At 40.6% G+C, this 24,375-nt stretch overlaps 1 protein-coding gene and 1 long non-coding RNA gene across 3 annotated transcripts in view; one reads left to right on the top strand and one right to left on the bottom strand.

Moving 5' to 3' along the window:
- Positions 1 to 4,221: 4,221 nt before the first annotated feature.
- On the bottom strand, positions 4,222 to 18,689 carry LOC103879233. 2 transcript variants are annotated; one of them, XR_002518359.2, is made up of 3 exons: positions 18,600 to 18,689; positions 17,610 to 17,730; positions 4,222 to 5,358 (listed from the first exon to the last, which is right to left on the bottom strand). It is a non-coding gene; the product is annotated as an uncharacterized LOC103879233 (long non-coding RNA). The 2 variants fall into 2 exon arrangements; XR_002518358.2 differs by having other exon boundaries at positions 4,222 to 5,028; positions 5,311 to 5,358; positions 17,610 to 18,674.
- A 96-nt stretch (positions 18,690 to 18,785) lies between these two features.
- The window catches only part of ITM2B (integral membrane protein 2B), a 28,736-nt gene continuing 23,146 nt past the window's right edge, over positions 18,786 to 24,375 (top strand). Inside the window, exon 1 of the mRNA XM_003913861.3 lies at positions 18,786 to 19,120. Coding sequence (XP_003913910.1) covers positions 19,004 to 19,120 — 117 coding nt within the window. The 5' untranslated portion in view covers positions 18,786 to 19,003. The remainder of the gene's footprint in view (positions 19,121 to 24,375) is intronic.

Below are 24,375 nucleotides of genomic sequence, written 5' to 3' on the forward strand. Positions count from 1 at the left end.
CATGGGGGTGGTTACCTCTATGCTGCTCTTGTGATAGTGAGTTCTCACAAGATCTGATGGTTTTATAAGGGGCTCTTCTCCTTTTGCTTGGCATTTCTCCTTCCTGCAACCATGTGAAATGAAGAAGGATGTGTTTGTTTCCCTTCCACCATGATTATAAGTTTCCTGAGGCCTCCCCATTCCTGTGGAACTGTGAGTCAATTAAACCTCTTTTCTTTATAAATTACCAGTCTCAAATATGTCTTTATTTATTCTTATTTTTTATTTTTTTTGAGATGGAGTCTTGCTTTGTTGCCCAGGCTGGAGTGCAGTGGTGCGATCTCAGCTCACTGCAACCTCCACCTCCCAGGTTCAAGTGATTCTCCTGCCTCAGCCTCCCGAGAGCTGGCATTTCAGGCGTGCACCACTATGCATGGCTAATTTTTGTATTTTTAGTAGAGACAAGGTTTTGCTATGTTGACCAGGCTGGTCTCAAACTCCTGACCTCTGGTGATCCACCTGTCTCAGCCTCCCAAAGTTTTGGGATTACAGGTGTGAGTGACCATGCCCAGCCTCAGGTATGTCTTTCTTAGCAGTGTGAGAACAGACTAATACAGTAGATTGGTACCATAGAGAGTGGAGTGCTGCTGTAAAGATATCCAAAAATGTGGAAGCAACTTTGGAACTGGGTAACAGGCAGTGGCTATAACAGTTTGGAGGGCTCAGAAGAAGACCGGAAAATGTGGGAAAGTTTGGAACTTCCTAGAGACTTGGAGGGCTCAGAAGACAGGATGCTGTGATAAGTTTGGAACTTCCTAGAGACTTGTTGGTTTTGACCAACATGCTGACAGAGATATGGACAATGAAGTCCAGGCTGAGGTGGTCTCAGATGGAGATGAGGAACTTCCTAGGAATTGGAACAAAGGTGACTCTTGGTATGCTTTAGCAAAGAGACTGGCAGCATTTTGCCCCTGCCCTAGAGATCTGTGGAACTTCGAACTTGAGAGAGATTATTTAAAGTATCTGGTGGAAGAAATTTCTAAGCAGCAAAGCATTTAAGAGATGACCAAGCATAAAAGTTTGGAAAATTTGCAGCCTGACAATGCAGAAGAAAAATACATTTTCTGGGGAGAAATTCAAGCCAGTTGCAGAAATTTGCATAAGTAACAAGGAGTCAAATGCTAATCAGCAAGACAATGGGGAAATGTCAGAGACCTTCATGGCAGTGCCTCCCAACACAACCACAGAGGCCTAAGAGGGAAAAATGGTTTCCTGGGCCGATCCAGGGCCTCCCTGCTGTGTGCAACCTCAGGACTTGGTGCCCTGCATCCCAGTCACTCCAGCTGGGGCTAAAAGGGACCAAGGTACAGCTCAGGGTGTTGCTTCAGAGGCTGCAAGTCCCAGGCCTTGGCAGCTTCCAGGTGGTGTTGAGCCTGCAGGTGCACAGAAGTCAAGAATTGAGGTTTGGGAACCTCTGCCTAGATTTCAGAGGATGTATGGAAATGCCTGGATATCCAGGTAGAAGTTTGCTGCAGGGACAGAGCCCTCATGGATAACCTCTGCTAGGGCAGTGCAGAAGGGAAATGTGGGGTCAGAGCCCCCACAGAGAGTCCCCACTGGGGCACTGGCCAGTAGAGCTGTGAGAAGAGGGCCACTGTCCTCCAGACTCAAGAATGGTAGATCCACCGACAGCTTGCATCATGCACCTAGAAAAGCTTCTGACACTCAACGTCAGCCTGTGAAAGCAGCCAGGTGGGGGGCTGTACCCTGCAAAGCCACAGGGGAGAAGCTACTCAAGGCCATGGGAGCCCACTTCTTGCATCAGCGTGACCTGGATGTGAGACATGGAGTCAAAGAAGATCATTTTGGAACTTTAAGGTTTAATGACTGGCTAAGTTTTAATGACACTTTCATACATGAGACAATACAGATAGGAACTCAGCTGTGAAGTGGGAAAAATGCAGTCACAATGTAAAAAAAGAATGCTAACTTAAAAACCTCAAAAAGAATTAAACATTTTGAACCAGCATTTGGCAGGGCTGAAGGTACATTATAAGGTTTAAATCCTATTGGATTTTGGAGTTGCATGGGGTCTGTGGCCCCTTTGTTTTGGTCAATTTCTCCCATTTGGAGTGGGTGTGTTTGCCCAATGCCTGTACCCCCACTGTATTTAGAAAATAAATAACTTGCTTTTGATTTTCCAGGCTCATAGGAAGAAGGGACTTGCCTTGTCTCAGATGAGACCTTGGACATGTACTTTTGGGTTACTGCTGGAATAAGTTGAGAGTTTGGGGACTGTTGGAAAGGTATGATTATGTTTTGAAATGTGAGGAAATGAGATTTGGGCAGGGATGGAATTATATGGTCTGGCTGTGTCCCCACCCAAATCTCATCTTGAATTGTAGTTCCCACAATCCCCATGTGTCATGGGAGGGACACGGTGGGAGGTAATTGAATCACGGGGGCAGTTACCTCCATGCTGTTCTTGTGATAGTGAGTGAGTTCTCATGAGATCTGGTGGTTTTATAAGAGGCTTTTCCCCTTTTGCTTGACATTTCTCTTTCCTGCCACCATGTGAAGAAGGATGTGTTTGCTTCCACTTCTGCCATGATTGTAAGTTTCATGGGGCCTCCTCAGCCATGCTGAGCTGTGAGTCAATTAAACCTCTTTCCATTATAAATTACCTAGTCTCAAGATTCTGTGTAGTATAATATTAGCAGTGGGAGAACAGATTAATACACTCAGCAATAGATAACTGATACAGTATATATATGTCTTTTAACCACCTATTGAGTGCAATTTGGGATGTTGACATATATTTGTTTAATTATTTGAAATAGCCTTTTTTTTTTTTTTTTTTGAGATGGACTCTCACTCTGTTGCCCAGGCTGGAGTGCAGTGGCATGATCTCAGCTCACTGCAACCTCCGCCTCCTGGGTTCAAGCATTTCTTCTGCCTCAGCCTCCCAAGTAGCTGGGACTATAGGCAAGCACCACCATGCTCGGCTAATTTTTGCATTTTTAGTAGAGACAGGGTTTCACCATATTGGCCAGGCTGGTCTCAAACTTGTGACTTTGTGATCTGCCCACCTCTGCCTCCCAAAGTGCTGGAATTACAGGCATGAGCCACAGCGCCTGGCCCAATAGCCACTTTAAAAAAAAAAAAATCAGAGAGGAATAAAGAGAAGCAAGAGGCAGTCTAGCATAATGTATTCCAGCACTGGAATTATAGTGCCTGCAATTAGAGTCTGGAATTTGACTGCCTGGGATCTAATCCTGGCTCTGCCAATTACTAGCAAATTAACAACAGACACTTTGTCATCTCCTAAACAGGGATGATAATGGTAACCACCTAATTAGAAGTATTGTAAAGATTAAATTAGTTAGTATATATAAAGAATTTAGTCCAATGTCCAGCCTATAACAAATCCCAAATAAATCCCATTTAAGTGTTAGCCATTCCTAGCAGTTACATATTTTCATATACATTCTGTATTTTGTTGCTTTCTCTTTTTAAAATTGCATGAAGACATATAGGGTTTCTTTATTTTTATACCTTGTATCAGTCAAGATTCTGTATAGTACAATATTAGGAAACCAAATAAAGACTGATTTAAAGAAGAAGGAATTGTCTTAACTCACTTAATAAGATGTCTGAACAGGGCAAGATCTGCAGTTGGTCAATATATCCTTTCAGTAATGCCATCATACACCAAGTTCTATCCAGCTCTTAGATTTGCAAATATTGGTAGCAAAGTGGCTAAGTAATCCCAAGCATCATATCCAGATATGGCAAAGTCTAGGGGAAGAAGGGATTATCTCCTCCTTTTAGGTACCCGACACAGAAACAAATACCTGGCAATATAATTGTACTGGAATGAATGTTTGAACATCCACCACAATGCCCACTGAACACTTTCAAGCATACACATTTTGCTTCTGGTAATATGCCCTGTTTTATCGATAGTTCTGATTCTGGCCGGGCGCGGTGGTTTGTGCCTTTAAGCCTATCACTCTGGGAAGCCAAGGTGGGTGGATAGATTGAGCCCAGGAGCTCAAGACCAGCCTGGACAACATGGCAAAACCCTGTCTCTACAAAAAAAAAATTACAAAAAATTATCTGGGCATGGTGGCATGTGCCTGTAGTCCCAGCTACTCACGAGGCTGAGGTAGGAGGATCACCTGAGGCTGGCAGGTCATGACTTCAGTGAGCTGTGATAGCACCACAGCACTCCAGCCTGGGCAACAGAGTGAGACCCTATCTCAAAAAAAAAAAAAAAAAAGAAATTCATCTTCTACAAACCAATTTGTACTTCAGTACAGAGTATCATCAACATCTGATTATAATTAATAACAAAGATGACCAGTTGGATATAAGATACTGCTTCAAGTTTTTGCAAAAGTCAATAATGCCACTAAGGTTATTTAATCATCCAGTGTTTTATTCACTTGGGCCTTGTAGGTGTTACAAGTAATTTTATATGGAACTCCCCAAGTAGTGAAAAATGTAGACTGTCTCTCAACAACTGCAGGCTTTAAAATTGCTAATATTTTCTATACTTTTTAAATAAGGATCTCCTTTATTTGAACTCTTATAGCATTTATAATCTATACTATATGACTATCTTCTGTCTTGCAGTGTTTCTATTTATGTCACTTGTGTATGAGTCTTGTCTTCCAACCATATTTGTCTTTTACTTCAAGGCAGAGGTTGTGTTTCATACTTCTTTTGTTTTGCTGCTGCAACTTGGACAGAGCTCAGCACAGAGCAGGTGCTCAGTAAGCACTTATCAGTCAGTGTTCTCCAAGTCGTCCAGTGACGACTCCTAGAATAGTATATATATTGAATGTTACTATGTGTGTGAGAGAGAACAGAGTGCATGCCTATAGTAGGCTGAATGATGATCCCAAAGATATAGGGTTCTAATCCCTAGAAACTATAAACATTACCTTATGTAGAAGAAGGGTCTTTGCAGATGTGATTAAGAATCTTGAGATGGGGAGATTATCCTGGATTATCCAGTGAGCCGTAAATGTCATTATAAGTGTCCTTATAAGAGAGAAGCAGAGGGAGATCTCTCTCTCTCTCTCTCACACACACATACACACACTCACGCACATGTGCGCACGCGCATACACACACACACACAGAAAGAGAGAGAGAGAGAGAGACATTGAGAGAGAGAGAGGATGATGTGAAAGAGCAGAGAAAAAATTGAAGATGGAGTGAATGAAGTGATAAAGCCACAAACCAAAGAGTGTCAGAAACTGGAAAAGGCAGAAAACAGATTCTGCCCTGGAGCATCTGGAGGGAGCACAGCTCTGCCAGTACCTTGATTTCAGCCTGGTGACGCTAATTTAGGACTTCTTGCCTCCAGACCTGTGAGAGAATACATTTCAGTTGTTTTAAGCCACAAAATTTGTGATAATTTGTTAGAGCAGCCACAGGAATCCTAACACAATGCCAATCAACAATATATTTTATTTTTGGGAGGTTTAAGAATCAAGCATCTGGGGTCTTCTAGAGCCCTGTCTGTCTTCCAATTCCAACCTAATGGCACCATTACAAGTCAATCCCACTGTAGACTGCATAAAGGAAGCCACTCTGCAACACCTTTCAACACATGTTATCGTCATATTGAGTAATTTCTCAAGGAGGCTCAATAATATCTAAACCAACAGGCATTTCCACCCACTGCTCTACTACTGCTATATAGGTTGGTTTCTTCTTCTCAAATTCTTTGATCTCTTAGGTGACTACAGGCTTTAGTGGTGCCCTGTGTGATGACAGCAGGGTTTTGGATATAGTAAGTAGGAGGCACTTTCGGTGTCTAATAGGAAACCAAAGGATCTATGGAATTGACCCATTGGTAAAGTGAGATTGCCTTCAAACCCACAAGAAAACTCTGCTAGCTTCCTAAATAAAATTTGCTTTCATTTTCAAATTAAGAAGAATATAGAAATGCCCTAGTTTCAATAAAACCTGAGTTGAACACAACTTCCTGCCTATAAAATGCCAGTTGAATGAAAGCTGAAGATGGAATGTGGCTATACAGGGATGGTGTGCCATTCCTCTGCTCACACCTGGACAGAGCATCTTTGTGTCCAGGTCACTCTAGAACCAGCTGGGGGCCTAGGGGCACTGGAGATAGATGCAAGGGCTTTACTCTTTTTCAACCACTTTTTAAAAATGGTTTCTTTGTTTTGTTTTGTTTTGAAAGCCAGGAAAGCAGTCTGCCTTTCCAAGGTCATTAGCTCCATCACAGGCCTCTTCTTTCACAACCATATTGTTTTGTTTTCTCTAACCTGGAAGACAACTCAACCACAAATGTAATGTTTATCTTTCAAAATAGCAGTTGAAAAAAAAAGTACAGGATGTGTGAGACTAAAAACACTCTTTTGGCTTCCTCTACTTTTTTTGTGACTTTCCTTGGGTTCCTCCCTGAGGGAGAGCCTGCTATATATAAGTAATGTTCTTCGTTTGGCTTAGTGGTGCCCTCAATGAGAGCAGCGTCACCTCAGGAACACAACCTTGTCTGCTCTGTATCTGTTGGCAGGCACGGGGTGAACTGCAGTTTAGCAATGATTTCTCACTACCTTGTCTTCCTCATTATTTAATGACTCCAAGTGTATGCATCTTGACTTCTCTCCACAGTTGTTTGAAAATACCATTTGGTCATGGACACCAGAGTTTCTGAAATACCGGCTTTCCCTTGGGTACTCTATAAGAAAAACTTCTTAGAAATCTGTCTTCAACCAACTGAACTGTTTATTTTCTTCTTGGGTGCATTCCATTAGACAACAGGATTTATTAGTTCACATTCCTGTTTCACAGAACGACTTGTTCTTAATGACATGTGTCCTTTCTTCTACTTCCCATACCCCACGCCCTCTCTGCCCAATTTCTCTCTTCCTTTATGTCTGTATCTTTGCACAGTCTTCTGCAACCACCCACTCACTTGCCATTAACAAGGAACCTTTTTCATCTCCATAATGATGAATGTGATTTTTATAAAGTGCATAGGTAATGTGGCAAAAAATTTTTAAACACTGAATTGAATTGCTTTTGATTAAATGCCATTAAGACTCCTTGTTTGCAGTATATATGTGTTTGTTTCTGTTATACACAGTCCAATACTTCATAAAACTAACGCTAGGGGCCCGGCGTGGTGGCTCATGACTGTAATCCCAGCACTTTGGGAAGCAGAGGTGGGCGGATCACCTGAGGTCAGGAGTCTGAGTCTGGCCAATATGGTGAAACCCCGTCTCTGCTAAAAATACAGAAATTAGCCAGGCGTGGTCGTGAGTGCCTGTGATCACAGCTACTTGGGAGGCTGAGGCAGGAGAATTGCTTGAACCCGGGGGGCGGAGGTTGCAGTGAGCCAAGATCACGCCATCATACTCCAGCCTGGGCAATAGAGTAAGGCTCCATCAGCCTCAAAACAAAAAACAAAAAACAACAAAACTAACACTGGTATCTCAGAATGATAGTTATGCAATTTCTTGGTAATGACTATAACGCAATGCTTTATTATGCCTCCAAGAGTATCCTTTTTCCTTGCAAAACATAATTAGTTTCACTTTCAGAAAGAGATGAATATCAAAGTTTAAAAAGGCATCAAGGAAAAAAAGTAAAAACTAGTTAAGATATATATGAAACAGCAGACTCCATCAATAGTATGACCCACAGTACTAAAGACAAAGGCATTAAAAGAGTCAAGTGGGACAAATGCTAATAGCGCATAGCTACACCGAGGTATTGTTCCCCTCATTTAGTGACTCACCGGACTTTGACTGAGACTAGACTGCTTGAAAAAGTTCCTGACTGTATGGGTATTTCTTGAACCACTAGCAATTTTTGTTTCTTGTCTGTTGAGTAGAGGTTTATTTGCAGTTCCATGTAATTTTATTGTCTTAGGGAATGTCTTAATTGTGTTTGTTCCTCTAATCCTTCTATGCCTAAAAAATGGCCCCCCAAGCGTTTAGAAAGGGAAAGGAGGTACTGACTATTTTCTATTCCTTTGCTGTTTTCACTGGTGAAACCAAAAGCAGACTACTTCCTTAGTATATCTTTTAGTATCTGATCAGATTCTCTTTTATACTTTTTTTCCCCTCCGTGTGTGGTCTGTTAAAGCAAATGGCAGTTAAACACGCTATTTCTGCTTTAGGTCATGCGCTTTCTCTAAGATGGAATTTACAGGACTTTTATGCTGTGTGATCAACCAAACCCAAGAATATCCTAAGGAGAAACTTCCATGTTTCTCCCTACACATAAATATGCTATATTCATATAATATACTATATTACATATAATATAGCATGCTTAACATGCTGAATTTCCCTTGGTCTTCCAAAGGTATATCTTGACACTGTTCTTATTTTTATCTGTCTAAAACATCCTCTAAAGAAAACTTTAAAAATTCAAAAAGGAGTTTTTATGTAAATATTTGTATCTTTGTTCTCTGGAATTTTAGTAAATCAAACCTTTCCTCCCTTTTCTGACAATAAGCCAGAGGAAAAAGTAGGTGAAAGATTATACAGAAACAGTCTTTTTAGATACTTTCTGACTCAAAGTACAAATTTCTCTTGGGTATAAGTTCTCACTGTAATTCAATGATTCCAAGCACAAGGAAGTTGATTATACCAGATTCAAAGTAAAAATCTTCCCAGCACTTTGGAAGGCCAAGGTGGGTGGATCACCTGAGGTCAGGAGTTCAAGGCCAGCCTGACCAACATGGCGAAACCCTGTCTCTACTGAAAACACAAAAAATTAGCCAGGTGTAGTGGTGCACACCTGTAGTCCCAGCTATTTGGGAGGCTGAGGCAGGAGAATCACTTGAACCCAGGAGGCAGAGGTTGCAGTGAGCCGAGATAGTGCCACTGTAGTCCATCCTGGGCAACAAGAGCAAGACTCCATCTAAAACAAACAAACAAAGTAAAAATCCAAGTAGATTTCTCTTGTTTTGGTGGACTTGTTTGCATTTCTCATATTCTTTTCTTTTTGAGATGGAGTCTCGCTCTGTCGACCAGGCTGGAGTGCAGTGGCGCAGTCTCAGCTCACTGCTGGCGCGGTCTCAGCTCCCGGGTTCAAGCAATTCTGCTGTCTCAGCCTCCCAAGTAGCTTTGACTACAGGTGTTTGTCACAGCGCCCAGCTAATTTTTGTATTTTTAGTAGAGCCGGGGTTTCACCATATTGGCTAAGCTGGTTTACAACTCCTGACCTCATGATCTGCCCATCTCGGCCTCCCAAAGTGCTGGGATTACAGGTGTGAGCCACCACTCCCGGCCCATGCATTTCTCATGTTCTTTCACAAGTTGGTTAAATTGGCCTGGAACCCAGGCAGATTTGGGAATAAAATAACCCCCTTTGAATTGAAGTGTACTGAAGGAAGCCATCTGTAATGGGAAGGGTCCCAAACATACTTCTTTCAGGCCTCATTTTGTTCCAGGCATGGGTCACCCAGCACAGTTCATTTCATATACTTTCATCCCACCTGGAGCTCCTTTGGTTATAACCTCCCAATTTGCTTTACAGCTATTACTTCGCTAAGGGGACACATTTGTTTAATAGTCTTTTCTTCAACATCAAAATAAATCTTTAGAAATTTTAAAGTATTGGGGCAGAACCCAGGAGAACAAATTCATTGCATCAACCCAAAGAGCTTGCAGTTTTCACCAAGTTTGAGAGACGCACCTTTCAAGTACAGACACTACCCCCGCATACCCTAGGAAATGATTCAAGGAGTCTGGACTCACTGTCCCAGTTGCTTCTAAGGGTTTGTCAATAACTCATTGTGAGGACTTTCCTGGTCTATGTGTCTACTAAAGGCTGGGAATATGGGGGATGGGTTTAGCTAGGCATAGTCTATCATGCTAGACTAGGAAATGATCCCAGAGTTAATAGAAAACAGTCTCCTCAAAGTATCTATGGCTAGGTTGCATACCACCCAGTAGCCAGGAAGACTAAATGTAGGATAAAGCTCTTACTGTTTCAATCCCATTAATTATGTTGCTTTATGAATGTTTTTCTTGCTTAATAACTATTGCCAGATGCAATGTGTCTTGGGGTCCCAAGTTGGAAAGATCGCTTTAGTGTCTGACCACCTATAGCTGCCATTGACCACAGCTCTTCTGGAGATAAAAATAGTTCAAGTTTTCCTTGATTTTTTGGGTATTTTTGTTAAATGATCGTAAGAAAAATAATTTTGTTGTGGCTCAAAAAATAAATAAATAAATAAAAACTAAGTCTGTCTAAATAAGCATGACCTTCCCATTAGACTGGGTTGCAGTCTGTCCTTGGACTAGGCAGAAAAAGAACTATCAGAAGTTATCTTAAATGTTTTTTGTTTGTTTTGTTTTGTTTTTTCCAGTTCTTTGATTCTATTAGCTAGAACACTGTTTGAACACAAGGCAAAGTCTTCTGGCTATTAAGTCTGAGAAGATGAGACTTCAAATATACGGTTTTCAGAAATTTGAGTTTCCCATGCCAGGCAAGTTTGTTTTTTGATTTCCTGCCCAGCACTTTTTTTTCTTACTTTGACTTAGATTTAAACTGCACATATGCCTTAGATATAATAAGTATTTACAAAATACAGTCATCCCTCAGTATCCATGAGGGACTGGTTCCAGGACTCCCCTCAGATACCAAAATCCACAGATGCTCAATTCCCTTATATAAAATGGTATAGTATTTGCATATAACCTACACACATCCTCCCATATATTTTAAATTATCTCTAGATTACTTATAATACAAAATACAATGTAACTGTTATATAAATTATTACACTGTATTGTTTAGAAAACCGTGACAAGAAAAAAGGTGTGTAAACATATTCAGTACAGGCACAACCATCCTTTTTTTTTTTTTTCAAATATCTTTGACCCATTGGTTGAATCTATGGATGCAAAACCCACAGATACAGAATACATAGATATGGAGTGCCAACTGTCTAAGATATAATATACAAAAATATTTAGAGATGTGGTATATCATATAACCATGGTTAGTCTATCTCAGTCTTTCTCATAAAGTTTCTGGGCAAATTTTTTTTTTTAAATTATACTTTAAATTCTAGGGTACATGTGCTTAATGTGCAGGTTTGTTACATATGTATACTTGTGCCATGTTGGTGTGCTGCACCCATCAACTCGTCAGCACCCATCAACTCATCCTTTATATCCGGTATAACTCCCAAGGCAATCTCTCCTCCCTCCCCCCTCCCCATAACAGGCCCCGGTGTGTGATGTTCCCCTTCCCGAGTCCAAGTGATCTCATTGTTCAATTCCCACCTATGAGTGAGAACGTGTGGTGTTTGGTTTTCTGTTCTTGTGATAGTTTGCTGAGAATGATGGTTTCCAGCTGCATCCATGTCCCTACAAAGGACACAAACTCATCCTTTTTTATGGCTGCATAGAATTCCATGGTGTATATGTGCCACATTTTCTTAATCCAGTCTGTCACTGATGGACATTTGGGTTGATTCCAAGTCTTTGCTATTGTGAATAGTGCCGCAATGAACATACGTGTGCATGTGTCTTTATAGCAGCATGATTTATAATCGTTTGGGTATATACCCAGTAATGGGATGGCTGGGTCATATGGTACTTCTAGTTCTAGATCCTCGAGGAATCGCCATACTGTTTTCCATAATGGTTGAACTAGTTTACAATCCCACCAACAGTGTAAAAGTGTTCCTATTTCTCCACATCCTCTCCAGCACCTGTTGTTTCCTGACTTTTTAATGATTGCCATTCTAACCCGTGTGAGATGGTATCTCATTGTGGTTTTGATTTGCATTTCTCTGATGGCCAGCATTTTTTCATGTGTCTGTTGGCTGTATGCATGTCTTCTTTTGAGAAATGTCTGTTCATATCCCTTGCCCACTTTTTGATGGGGTTGTTTGTTTTTTTCTTGTAAATTTGTTTGAGTTCTTTGTAGGTTCTGGATATTAGCCTTTGTCAGATGAGTAGATTGCAAAAATTTTCTCCCGTTCTGTAGGTTGCCTGTTTGCTCTGATGGTAGTTTCTTTTGCTGTGCAGAAGCTCTCTAGTTTAATTAGATCCCATTTGTCAATTTTGGCTTTTGTTGCCATTGCTTTTGGTGTTTTAGACATGAAGTCCTTGTTCTGGGCAAATTTTTCAAAGTTAGTTAACAATTAGATTTATCAAATATCTCCAGGAAATAAATGTATATTTTCATATGTTCCACTTATGAAAGCATCCACAGTTTAAAAGGTATTTTCAGAGTCTAGGTTAAGTGACAACTTTTAGTTTTTTCATTAAAGTGCCATAATGTTAAAAAATTCATAACAACTCACATAAAGTTACCATTGCTTTTGTCCCAGCTCTGGGGAAAAGGTTAAAAAAGAAAGAAAGAAAAAAGAAAGAAAAATATTTAGGGATCACATGAGGACTTTAAATTAGATCTTGGGGTAATTGATACATCTTTAAAAATCAAGATTAGATGGAGTCTGCCTTCGGGAAACTTTACATGTCCTACTATATATGTGTCAGGTTTATCTCATTTTAGAAAAATGGGGAAAAAAGAAAATGGTACTTTGGAAATGTGGTCAAGCATCTAAGAAACCCACTGAAAGAAATTTCTTCATACTAACTTCATATTCCCCTTTTGTTACAACAAAATTTGCTACATGCTTTCTCGATCTTAATTAGAGCAATGATTTTGATAAAGATAATAAGCAAGGCAGATTCCTACACTAAACGCTGAACAGAACAGAGTGGAGAGAGTACATGAGAGATATAAGGTTGGCTTGGTGCGATGTCACCAGGCAGGTAATGGAGGGCCTTAAGAAACATATAGAGGAGTTTAGATCACACACACTCACACACACACGCACGCACACACACCCCCACCACATATTTATTATATATGCAATGTGTGTGTGTATACATATATACACACACACACACATACACACACATAAATGCAATCATGATAAATATTAGTGTCTCCTCCTACAATCCATGTTGTCAAAACAATGGCTATGACAACATCAATGCCTTTATGCTATTCCCCTGGAAGTTCAAAGCCTTCCTGGATGAAGCCCAGTAGGACACTTGGTAAGGTTCAATCAAAGGAGGACAGACCTTTACACTGTTCTGCCTGCCTTGGTGCATATGTCTTTTACGTCACTTGACTTATAAACACAAGTACTGTTTATTAGACATTGTTACTAGTAATGCCAGATTTATTTGGTATTCTTTCTTCCAACATAAATAAAAGGCATTAGAATCTTATCTCATTTATCCCCATAAAAAAGGAGAGAAGCTATTTGAACTTCTCTTTCTGCTTCTGGTGTTTCCTCTTTTCCTGTTCACTCAGAAAGCCAGATCAATCTTTATAGAGCAGCCTTTTATTTTAAAAACTGATATTTGCATGGCTGGGTGCAGTGGCTCACGACTGTCTGTAATCCCAGCACTTTGGGAGGCAGAGGTGGGCAGATCACTTGAGGTCAGGAGTTTGAGACTGGCCTGGCCAATATGGTGAAACCTCTTCTCTACTGAAAATACAAAAATGAGCTGGCATGGTAGCGTGCACCTGTAATCCCAGCTAGCTGGGAGGCTGACGCTGCAGTGAACTGAGATCACACCACTATACTCCAGCCTGGGCCACAGAGCGAGACTCCATCTCAAAACATAAATAAATAAAATAAAAAACAACAACTCATATTTGCAGAAACTTTCCACAGTCCCTTTGAGGATAAAGTCCATATTACTAATTATAACAGGACATGCAGCTTTATGGCTCCATCACCCATCCAGCTGTGTTCCCCACAATTACTCAGCATACACCCTCAGCCTGAGTGGTGCTTCTCTCCTCTTGCCTCAGTCCTCTTTCCTGGTCTCAGTTCTCTTCTTCATGCTCTTCCCTCCACTCAGGCTCTTCTTCCTTTTCCTTTGCCTTCACCTAAACCCTTTCCATTTCTCCAACTAAAATTTTGTCTCCTCTGTGAAACCTTACCAGGCTGCTCCAGCTCTTTGTAGACTCCAACATCATGCTTTAAACAGTTGGTTTATTTGCAGAGTATTACCAATGAAAATATGAAGAATGGTGAGGTTCAGACAAGACAAGGGTCTGGGTCTTCTGAGAGGGTTCTATCCATTCGACCACCAACCTTTGTACCATTTCTCTCTCTTTCATTTTAATTAACATTATGTTTTGAGCACTTTTAGGTTCCCAGCAAACTTGAGCAAGAAAGTACAGAGAGTTTCCATATACCCCGTCTCCACACACATACAACCTCCCCGACTGTCTATAGCTCCCACCAGGCTCATACACTTGTTAAATCAATGAACCTACATTGATACATTCTATGGATTTTGACGAATGGATAATGGCATGTATCACCATTGTAGTATCATGCAGAGCAGTTTCACTGTCCTAAAAATCCTCTCTGCTCCTCCTATTCATCCCTTCCTCCCTTGCCACTAACTCTGATCGTTTTACTGATCAGTGGTAACCAGTGATCTTTCTACTGTTTCTATAGTTACGCCTTTTCCAAAATGTCATATAGTTGGAATTATACAGTCGGTAGCCTTTTCAGACTGGCTTCTTTGACTTAATAATATGTCTTTACATTTCCTCCATGTCTTTATGGTTTGATGGTTCATTTCTTTTCAGTGCTGAATAATATTTCATTATCTGGATGTACGACAGTTTATCCATTCATCTACTGAAGGATATCTTGGTTGCTTTAACATTTTGGTAATTATGAATAAAGCAGCTGTAAACATACATACACAGGGCTTTTTGGTGGACATAAGTTTTCAGCTCCTTGGGGTAAATACCAAGGAGCATAATTGTTGGATTGTATGATAAGAGTGTGTTTAGTTTTGTAAGAAATTGCGGCTGTACCATTTTCCATTTCCATCAGTGATGAATGAGCGTTCCCTTTGCCCAGCATCCTCATCAATAATTGGTGTGGTTGCTGTTGCCAATTTTGGCCATTTTAATAGGTGTTCAGGGTATTTCATTGTAGTTTTAATTTGCAATTCCCTAATGATACACGTAAAGGTAGATGTGGAGTATCTTTTCATATGCTTAATTGCCATCTGTGTATGTTCTTTGGTAAGGGGTCTCTTCAGATTGCTTGCCCTTTTTTTAAAAATGTGGTTATTGCAACTAGGGAACTGGATTATTGGTTTTATTTAATTTTGATTTGTATTTATTTATTTGTTTGTTTATTTTTAGGGACTCCTGTGCTCAAATGATTTTCTTGCTTCAGCCTCCCAAGTAGCTGGGACTATAGAATGCACCACTACACCCTGTAAAGAAAAATAATTTTTAAAAATAGAGACAGGGTCTCATTATGTTGCCCAGGATGGAGTGCAGTGACTATTCATAGGTATGGTCATAATGCATTGCAACCTTGAATTCCTGGACTCAAGCAATCCTCCCGCCTCAGCTTCCTGAGTAGCTGGGACTATAGGCTTGTGACAGTGCACTTGGCTCGGTGGCCTATTTTTTAATGAGGTGGTTTGTTTTCTTATTGTTGAGTTTAAAGAGTTATTTGTGTATTTTGGATTCAAGTCTTTCATCAGATACATCTTTTGCAAATACTTTCTCCCAGTCTGTGGCTTGTCTTCCCCTTCTTTTGATTTCACTCTTTTTATGGTTTGTGTTTCTCATCTTTTCCTTCTTTTTCCTCCCTCTCTCTTTTTTTTTTTTTTTTTTTGCAGGGAGGGGCACGGAGTTTCGCTCCTGTTGTCCAGGCTGGAATGCAATGGCGCAATCTGGACTCACTGAAACCTCTGCCTCCCGGATTCAAACAATTCTACTACCTCAGCCTCCCAAGTAGTTGGAATTACAGGCATGTGCCACCATGCCCAGCTAATTTTTTGTATTTTCAGTAGAGTCGGGGTTTCTCCATTTTGGTCAGGCTGGTCTCGAACTCCCGACCTCAGGTGATCTGCCTGCCTGGGCCTCCCAAAGTTCTGGGATTATAGGCGTGAGCCACCGCGCCCGGCTTCTCTCTCTCTTTCATCAGTGCAAAGCATATCCAGTCTTTTCACAAAGCAAAACAAAAATCCCAAGTGCCACAGCCAGTCAAATCAAAAGAGAGCTGCATTTGTTATTAGGATAATTCCCAAAGGGTCTCGGGATATTATAGAGCCCAAGATTTGAGAAAGAAAAAAAAAATGCATCTGCAGTTCAAGGAAAATAATGATAAATTATTTTAAAATTACATTACAATAATTTATATAAAATAAATTTTAAAAATTGAAAAGCATATATAATATTGAAGTAGGAAGTCGGTAAGAAATATAAACAGTGCTTAAGTCTCTGAAGAGGCAAGTCAAAGCCTTCACTTCTCACCTAGAAGAAACACTTCTTTTATGAAAGTTCAGACAAAGCCACAAGATGCCCAGCTAAACTACACATTGGGTTAAGAGAAAAGGCAACAGGAGCACATTTTAAAGGGCATATTCAGTGATGTTGTTTCACCAAGGACCCTATATTTGTGGGGAAAAAAAAAAAGTTTCCAATCATTCTGTAAGACTACAAGAAATTTCTCTGAATAGGGATTGTTTCCTTGAGAAAGGACAGAATAGAGATGTAAAGAAGCCAAAAATTAAAAAAAAAAAAAAAAAAAATCCTTGTTGAAGCACATCACACAAATCTATTAATAAAAGATTTTAGAATTCAGTTCCCCACTTCCATTTTTTCCTCCCTCCTTTGGTAAGCATAAAAACAAACATGGTTCCCTGTGATATGCAGAGCTGGAATCAGATTCATCTTGCTCTCTCAAAATCAACATGAAAAAGGAAAACAAAGGTCCTCTAAGACTCCCTTTACATTTGGTAGTTAATAGTAACTTATAACTATGTTTTTAACTTTCTTTTGTTGAGTCATGGACTCTCCTCCTCCCTTGCTCCTAAGTTTTCAGGGTCAACGGGCAACATTTTCTAAATCACAAGACTGTATTTGCTATGTTTGGTTTTGCTCCAGAGTCTTTATTATCCCTGCTGTTGTGCACTACACAGTTCTGTAGACACATGAGATAAAATGGAGAAGCAAAACCAGGAGATTATTCCCAGACCGGTTGCCAACTGATTTTAAACTGTTGCTCACTGCAAGTACACAAAATAATGAATGGTCTTTTATTCATGAGTCTTTCAAAATAGAAATCCTGGGCCAGGGGAGGATTTCTAGTTCTGTCAACCTCATTTGTTCATGCTTTGCCTCAGCTTCCTAGTCTGTTCACTAGTCTTGTTCACAAAGAATTTTGTTTTCTTTTCTTCTGTAATTCTTTTTTTCCCCTCCAGAGTATAATGACAGCCAGATTCTTCTCTACCATCTACTGCAAAATGCCTTGAGCATTTTTCTACCATCTTAACACAGAACGAAGTAGAAAAATGTACATATAATTATTTATAATCCTCCAACTCCTGCTTCCAGAAATACTTAGTCTTCAATTGCAATATCTCAGGAAACCTATTAAACTAGGGAGCTGGGAGCAGTTGTTAATTCTGAGGAATTAGATAACATTAGATGCTATGAAAGGCCAGTCCATAGAGTCAACCTCACAGAGCTGATGCCTGGACAAGGGAGACCCAGGGAGTTTAAATAAGTTGCTTCAAGTATGGTTAACTACTGTTAAAACTCACCAGAACTGGAGCCCAACTCATCCTCCTCTCGGTTGAGCAGATTTCATTTTGACAGGAATTCCTGAATACCCAAAGCAAACTCAAAGTCTGACTTGGGTTTCTATCTCAGCCCAGGATGTTTCTGAAATAAATGAACAGAAGGATTTGGAGATTTTGGGCTGTTTCCCAGGGACTTATGATCTGATGTTCTATGGAGATACCCAACTCTCTCCTTGAGCAGGGCCAAATCCCCGAAGATCTCAGACTCAACTCACTTTTCTCAGAGTTGGTCCAGGGCAGAGCTGACACAGCTGTAACATTCTGGAGCATACCCACAACTGTGGATGAACTAGGACAGAATGGGGTGGAAGAAGGATACAAGATCACCCATTTGTCCAATGGGGCCGTCTGTTGACAGTCATGAACGCAATAAAGATGGGAGCCAGCATTCTCCCTCACATTAGTTGTAAATTAAAGGTCTTCAAAACATGACAATTTTGCTTTATCTTTAATTATTTTTTCATTTTGCAGAAAAATAAAGGGACTCGTCATCGAGTACTTTACCTTGAGTAAAAAATCAGCCAAGTGTGCACGTGGTTTTTTTCCAAGTATGCACAAGAATGGAACATTTCGTTTTATGAGTGTGAGATGTTTGATATACAAATCTGCCAAGAGGCTTCCTCCACATTGGTCTGGGACTAGGCAGAACAGGCCCTGACCTCCCGAGCGAGGGAAGGAAGACCAGGCAGGTCTGAGCCAGGTAAACGCCCTTGGGTGAGGTCCGTGAAAGATAAAGTCAGATCTCAAGGGCAGAGAGCTTTAACTGTTTTTGTGCTCCACTGAGTCTGTTCCCTAATAAGTGAGAAAATGAAGATATAGGTGCACAAAAATTCCATGGCCTTTAAGGCTTGCAGTGGGGACAGGGGGCAGACAAGCGGCAGTCTGGTGCTGCAAAGGTTAGTCCCTTGTACCCAGCGAACTCAGGAAAGTTCACTCGATTTTGCTACAAACCTGCAGCACTGGGCCTGGACGTAAACTGGTTGGGAGCGAATTCAGAACTGGAAATTCTGGGCGTCCCAGATGGATGCCCATCCCTCTTCCAGGCGCGCCGGGATCCCGCGCCCAGCTGCGGGGCGAGGGCAGGGTCCCGCGCAGCGCCCCGCCTCCGGCCGCTGGCCCCGCCCCCTCCCGCCTCCGAGTGGGTGCGCGAGCCGTCTCCGCCTTCGCGCGGGAGCTGGGAGGCTGCGAGAGCCCTACCGCAGTAGCCGCCTCTGCCGCCGCGGAGCCTCCCGAACCTCCTCAGCCGCCCGGAGCCGCGCCCGGAGCCCGGCTATAGAGGCTGCAGTCGCAGCCGGGAGCCCGCAGCCCGCGCCCCGAGCCCGCCGCCGCCCTTCGAGGGCGTCCCAGGCCGCGCCATGGTGAAAGTGACGTTCAACTCCGCTCTGGCCCAGAAGGAAGCCAAGAAGGACGAGCCCAAGAGCGGCGAGGAGGCGCTTATCATCCCCCCCGACGCCGTCGCTGTGGACTGCAAGGTCCGAGGCCGGGGAGGTCGGGGAAGCGGGTGCTGGGCCCGGCCGGGGAGGGCTGCGCGGGCTGGAGCGGCAGTGCGCCCCGAGGTGGCGGGCGCTGGGCTGGCGCCGTGGGGAGAAGTGTCCGAGAGAGCCCGGCGTTCCCGTTTCCTGTGGGGCCGCAGCTCCTTTGTAAGGAACTGCGTGTGCTGGAAGCGGAGCCTGACGCGGGGTCGGGGGCTTGGGAGATCTGGAGAGGGAACGATTGGCTAATTGTGCCGAGGTCCCGGTCGTTTGTGCAGTCCGGGGAGCGTGCGTGCCGCCAGGACTGGGCTCGTTCGATCTGGGGACCGTCAGCGACAGGCACAACAACAACCACCGAGTTTGGCACTTCCTTCCCAGTATAAATAATGTACCTAAAATGGCTGACATCATTACAAGCCTAAACCTCTGTTGTTTCCTACTTTCGTTTCTAGGCTTGAACAGCACTTGGACTAAGTCCAGCAACTGTAAGCGTCTTAATTTTAAAAGTGTTTCTTTACCTCCTTTTTCCACGGCCCTTCGGTAGTGGCAGGTGAACTTCACCTGGAGAGGGGACGAAGGGACACTCCGCCCGAAGTAGGTTTGGGCTGTCTCTTGCCATTACTGGTAAAGGCCAGTAATGACTATGTGGATGTTAGTGAAAAGCGAATAGTTGGCATTTAAATTATATCAGCGTCTTTGTGAGGACTCCTGCTGCGTGAAACTAAACACAAGAAATTTGCCCCCGGGTCACTAATAAAATTCTCCTTCGTTTTACAAAATCTCCCTTTAATCCTAGGAAAATTCATGAAGTGGGGCTGTTATTGTGTTGACTTTTAGTAGGTTACGATCATATTTACTTAAATATGAGTGTAATTGTCTCATAAGTTAAAGCCCACAGCCTCTTACCCAGATCCTTTTTAGGCTGCAAAAATTAGAAATTAACTGTAAAGTTATGTTGCTTATCTTTTTTGTTGTCGTTAGCATTTTTCAAGACCTATTATCAGTAGGGTAAATTTAGTTTTAACTTAAAAAAAATGTGTGTGCCACGTATGACTAATAGGAGTTTTAATATGGACGAATAAAAATTATTACTGAAAAATAGGCCACTAATAATATTGTAAAAAATTCACAATATAATGGTAATCTAGACATATTATAATTTATTATATTCTGAATATAATCTGTCTTTATAATGGTAATCTTACTTTCTCGAAATGCTCTGATAAAAACAAACACGTCAGGGGTTGATTTCTAAATGACTTGCCTTGCCTTGAAATAGGAACAGTGAACTGATTCCCTAAAAGGATTAAAGGTTTTGGTTTTCCGTATTGGCATTGTTTTCCTGAAGCCATTGCAAACAATCTTGGTCTTTAAAGAAAACGTTTGGAATGCACAGATGAAAATTCCAGTAGCAAATTATTATGTTAGCTCTTTGTTTATACATTTATTGTATCTAAAATAAATTGAGAGTCAAGTACCCAGTCACAACAATCTCAAATATGTGTAGTCTTAATGCTATCACATATATTTATACATTTAAAAATCCTATTAACAAATATAACTGCTCCCATTTAGAAAGAGAGAGTGAGCAAGCATTGGATGACGTCACTTCAGACAGCTTTTCTCTGTTCCGCTGTAGTGGAGATTTGAAACTCTGGACAAACATCAGAATTACATTTGCTGAGCACCATTAAATCTGACTTCTGACAATTTTTGTCATTTCTGAAATAGTGACTCTGCCACATTCTCAAAATTGCTCACGAGTTCACCATATTTAAATTTTGTGGTTATTGCAGCTATAAGTAATTATTGGTAGCTCCGTGCTTTGTTTTCCATTTTTTATTTTCTCAGATCCTCCATATCCAAAGAAAAATACTGCTGGGACTAAAGAGTGAGGGCCAGAGTCGTCTTTGTAAACCACGCAGCAGTAACGGATGAGTTGGTAGATACAAAATGACTAATTCTCTTTCCAGCTATAAGCTGAAAAACTTCTTTAGGGGATGACAAAATATTTCTCTACATTGAAAGTAGAATCCTTTAATCAGTCAGTCGCTTAATGGGAAAAGGAAAACCTTAATGACAGACTTTTGTGAAAGAAGTTCTGATCTCTTCATTTCAGAGCTTGGGCAGTGATTACATAATGTTCTCTGGCTCCTTGCGGGTGACTCTGTGGCAGCCACCTTGTCTGACTGCCTGGACTGGGAACACAATCAGCCTTAATGTGTTTTGCCGAGGGCATTTCCTTTGCCTGGTTGGTTGAAAGAATCAAACCAAGCTAGTTAATGGCCCAGAACTCCTGAACAAGAGTTTTTCTTGTCTTTAACCCTCCTAGATCACAATATCCCACAGACCAGTGTTTTCCAAAATGTGCTCTTAGGGACCACCTGCTCTGGTATCCTCTGGAGTTCTGGTTTTAAAATGCAGATTCTGTTACCTTATGCCACAAGAATTCTGATCACTCTAATCAGCTGGCTTATATAACATGCATTCCAGTACTTTTGCATTGCTTCTGTCTTGCTGTTTTTTTCTTCTGCAGGGTGAGAACTCTCCGGAAACAGTTCCATTACCCCATTTCTCAGTCTTATCTTTTCAGTAGCTCTTAATCCTAACAGCCATTTCTGTTGATTGTTTTACCTCAACTAGCTTGCTGTTTATTCTTTTCCTGCATTTTTCCCTTAAGTGTTTTCACCTTCCTCCTCTCCTCTCCTAGTAGGCATAAAGCTCTTAGAGCTATAGACAGCAAAGATGGGATGTATTTTGGGTAGCAAAAGTGAATTTGAAATTATATATGTTTCATGCTATAGGCAACAATTCATTTATTTTTGTGTCAATACTTTGAACCTTGGGAAATTGTTGTATATTTGCAAATACCAAAATACTTGATGTACTGTATCAGAAGACCCAGTTCTGTCATTACATAACTGTTTGATCTTGGGCTTAAATTTTTAGGTTTTCTGTCTGTAAGATGAGAGGGTAGGACCAGATGGCCTGTAAGGATTTTTCCAGTTTCAAAAATCTATGAAGATACTAGGATTACATAATTATATTTGGCAGAAATTAAATTGTTTTAGTTGTGAAAAATAACAACTACCTCCTCACTCTAACCAGACTATTCCCTTTCTTCCTTTTGGTGTTTTACATGTTACATTCTTCCCTCATATCAAGTAGCAGTGGGTCAAAGAGAAAGGAGATGGGTAGAGGTATTATGTAATAAAGCACATTGTCACTTCTGTTTACCTCACAGTGAACAGTGAAGTTGTCAGCACCTCTTTGTTGCAGTGCCTGCTTATGAAACGCCTTTTCCAGTATCAGGCTGCAGAATAGGTTAAGCTTGCTTCATATGTATCCCTGCAGGTTGTTTTGCTGACAAATAGTGTTGCTTTCTATCTACCCCACTTTGTAGATGTTCTTTAAAAGGAGAGAGAAAAGTAAAGTGCTGATATAGGAAAGAAAATAGTGGCAGGATGAGCACATGAGAGAAAGTGAAGGCTGACTAGCCCAGTATAAGTTCTGAGTTACCTATGACAAATAGCTATTTAGACCCTGGTTCTTTATCCTTTCTGGTTTTCCCTATTCACCCAATCAAGACTGAAGATTTTGATAATTAAGCTTTTTGTTTGTGGTGGTGGTTTTGTTTGTGTGTTTTTGGGGCAGTGAGGAGAAGAGACATAAAATGCATGGCTGGCCATTTACTGTAATGTTGATATAATGCTCTCAAGGGATTGAGAGCTTGGTTCTCTTTAACCAAAGTGCATCTTATTACCTAGTTATGTAATTCCGTGTTTGCAAATATTAGCCAGTGAAACTTTTACTTTACATTTTGGTTCTCCATGAGGGTATTAATATCTGAAGTGAGGGTTTAGTGCTGGGAAATAAACGAATTGCCTAGGTGCATCCCCAATGCCTTGGCAGGACCTCCTGTGTACACATCCCTGATAGGACACTACTGTTGCATATTGAGTGTGCAAGGTTGCATATTGCACAGGATTGTAGTCTTCCCAACTAGACAGAAATGCGTATAATATACTTGGCGTAATAAGCCCAAATGACCTCATGGAATTCAACTCTGACATATAAAAGGTTTATGTGACTGGAAGTATTTTTTAAGCAGAAATATCTCAAATACATTTATGGTACAGACCTATTTAAATTAATTTAGAATTTGACTTACAAGGTGTTTATTATGCATTACCGAATCTTGACTTGCATGTAAATGTACATAGAAAAATGTACTTAGTAGTCATTGGGGGAGATTTTATTTCTCTTAGTTTTATCATACCATAACTTAAATGTCTGGAGTGTTTATTCAAAAGCCACATTCTTTTTCCAAAAGGAAATACTACTTTCTGAATTACTCTTTTAACTAAAGCTTCTTGAACTGCTTTGTATGTCAGTGTCAGTAAAGGAAGATCCAGAAAAAAAAATCTTTTTGGGCTACCAGTGAAATCATCCTCTTACTTTTTTGGCAAATGTGGCATTTTATTAGAGCTTAAAGACTAAAGCAAAAGAAATTAAGGACTTTAGACTGTTACTGCAACGTGTTAAAGGATTTGAGAATTCTGAATTTCTGAATGAGGTGATTTTTGCCTAAATGATGTACAAAATATTAACACTGGAGCTGTGCTTCACAGTGAAGGTCTTTTACAAAGTAGACAGCTGAAAGTTGAAAATTGGAAATTACAGACATAACACTAGACATCATTTTTGAAAAATCTCCACTTAATTGTGGTTATCCCTTTTAATTAGTACTTACAACACATATTTTTAATAGCTTTAAGGATATCTACAATATGACCTCATTTTATAAGTGTTACCAACAATTAAATGAACAAGATTATTTTAAATTATTGTGCATTCTTTAAGGTCTTTTATTAGAGGAAAAAAAGAACTTTTTGCAATATTTCTATAATTGTACTTGGGGAAAAATCAGGTAAGAATGAACATAGACTTTTTATTCTTAAACAGAAAAGTTTGAATCTTGAGTTGTAGAGATGAGAAAATTACCCTTGTTTTTATGGTAGAGAGATATTCTGATTTTTCACTTAATGTTTTATTTTTCAGTACTGATAAGTTACCAGCAATAGTTTTATGATGTTGAGCTACTATAAATACGACAAAAGAGAAATAAAATTTGCGCAGCTTATATATAATACCACTTCTAAGTTAAATGTCCTGGACATTTATTTGGGAAAGTGATACTAAGTATGGTGTTGGATATTATACTTTGAAATTTTGAAATATTTGCATAAATTGTT

This window comes from Papio anubis, chromosome 15, assembly GCF_008728515.1.
Source record: "Papio anubis isolate 15944 chromosome 15, Panubis1.0, whole genome shotgun sequence".
NCBI classification, from domain to species: Eukaryota; Metazoa; Chordata; class Mammalia; order Primates; family Cercopithecidae; genus Papio; species Papio anubis.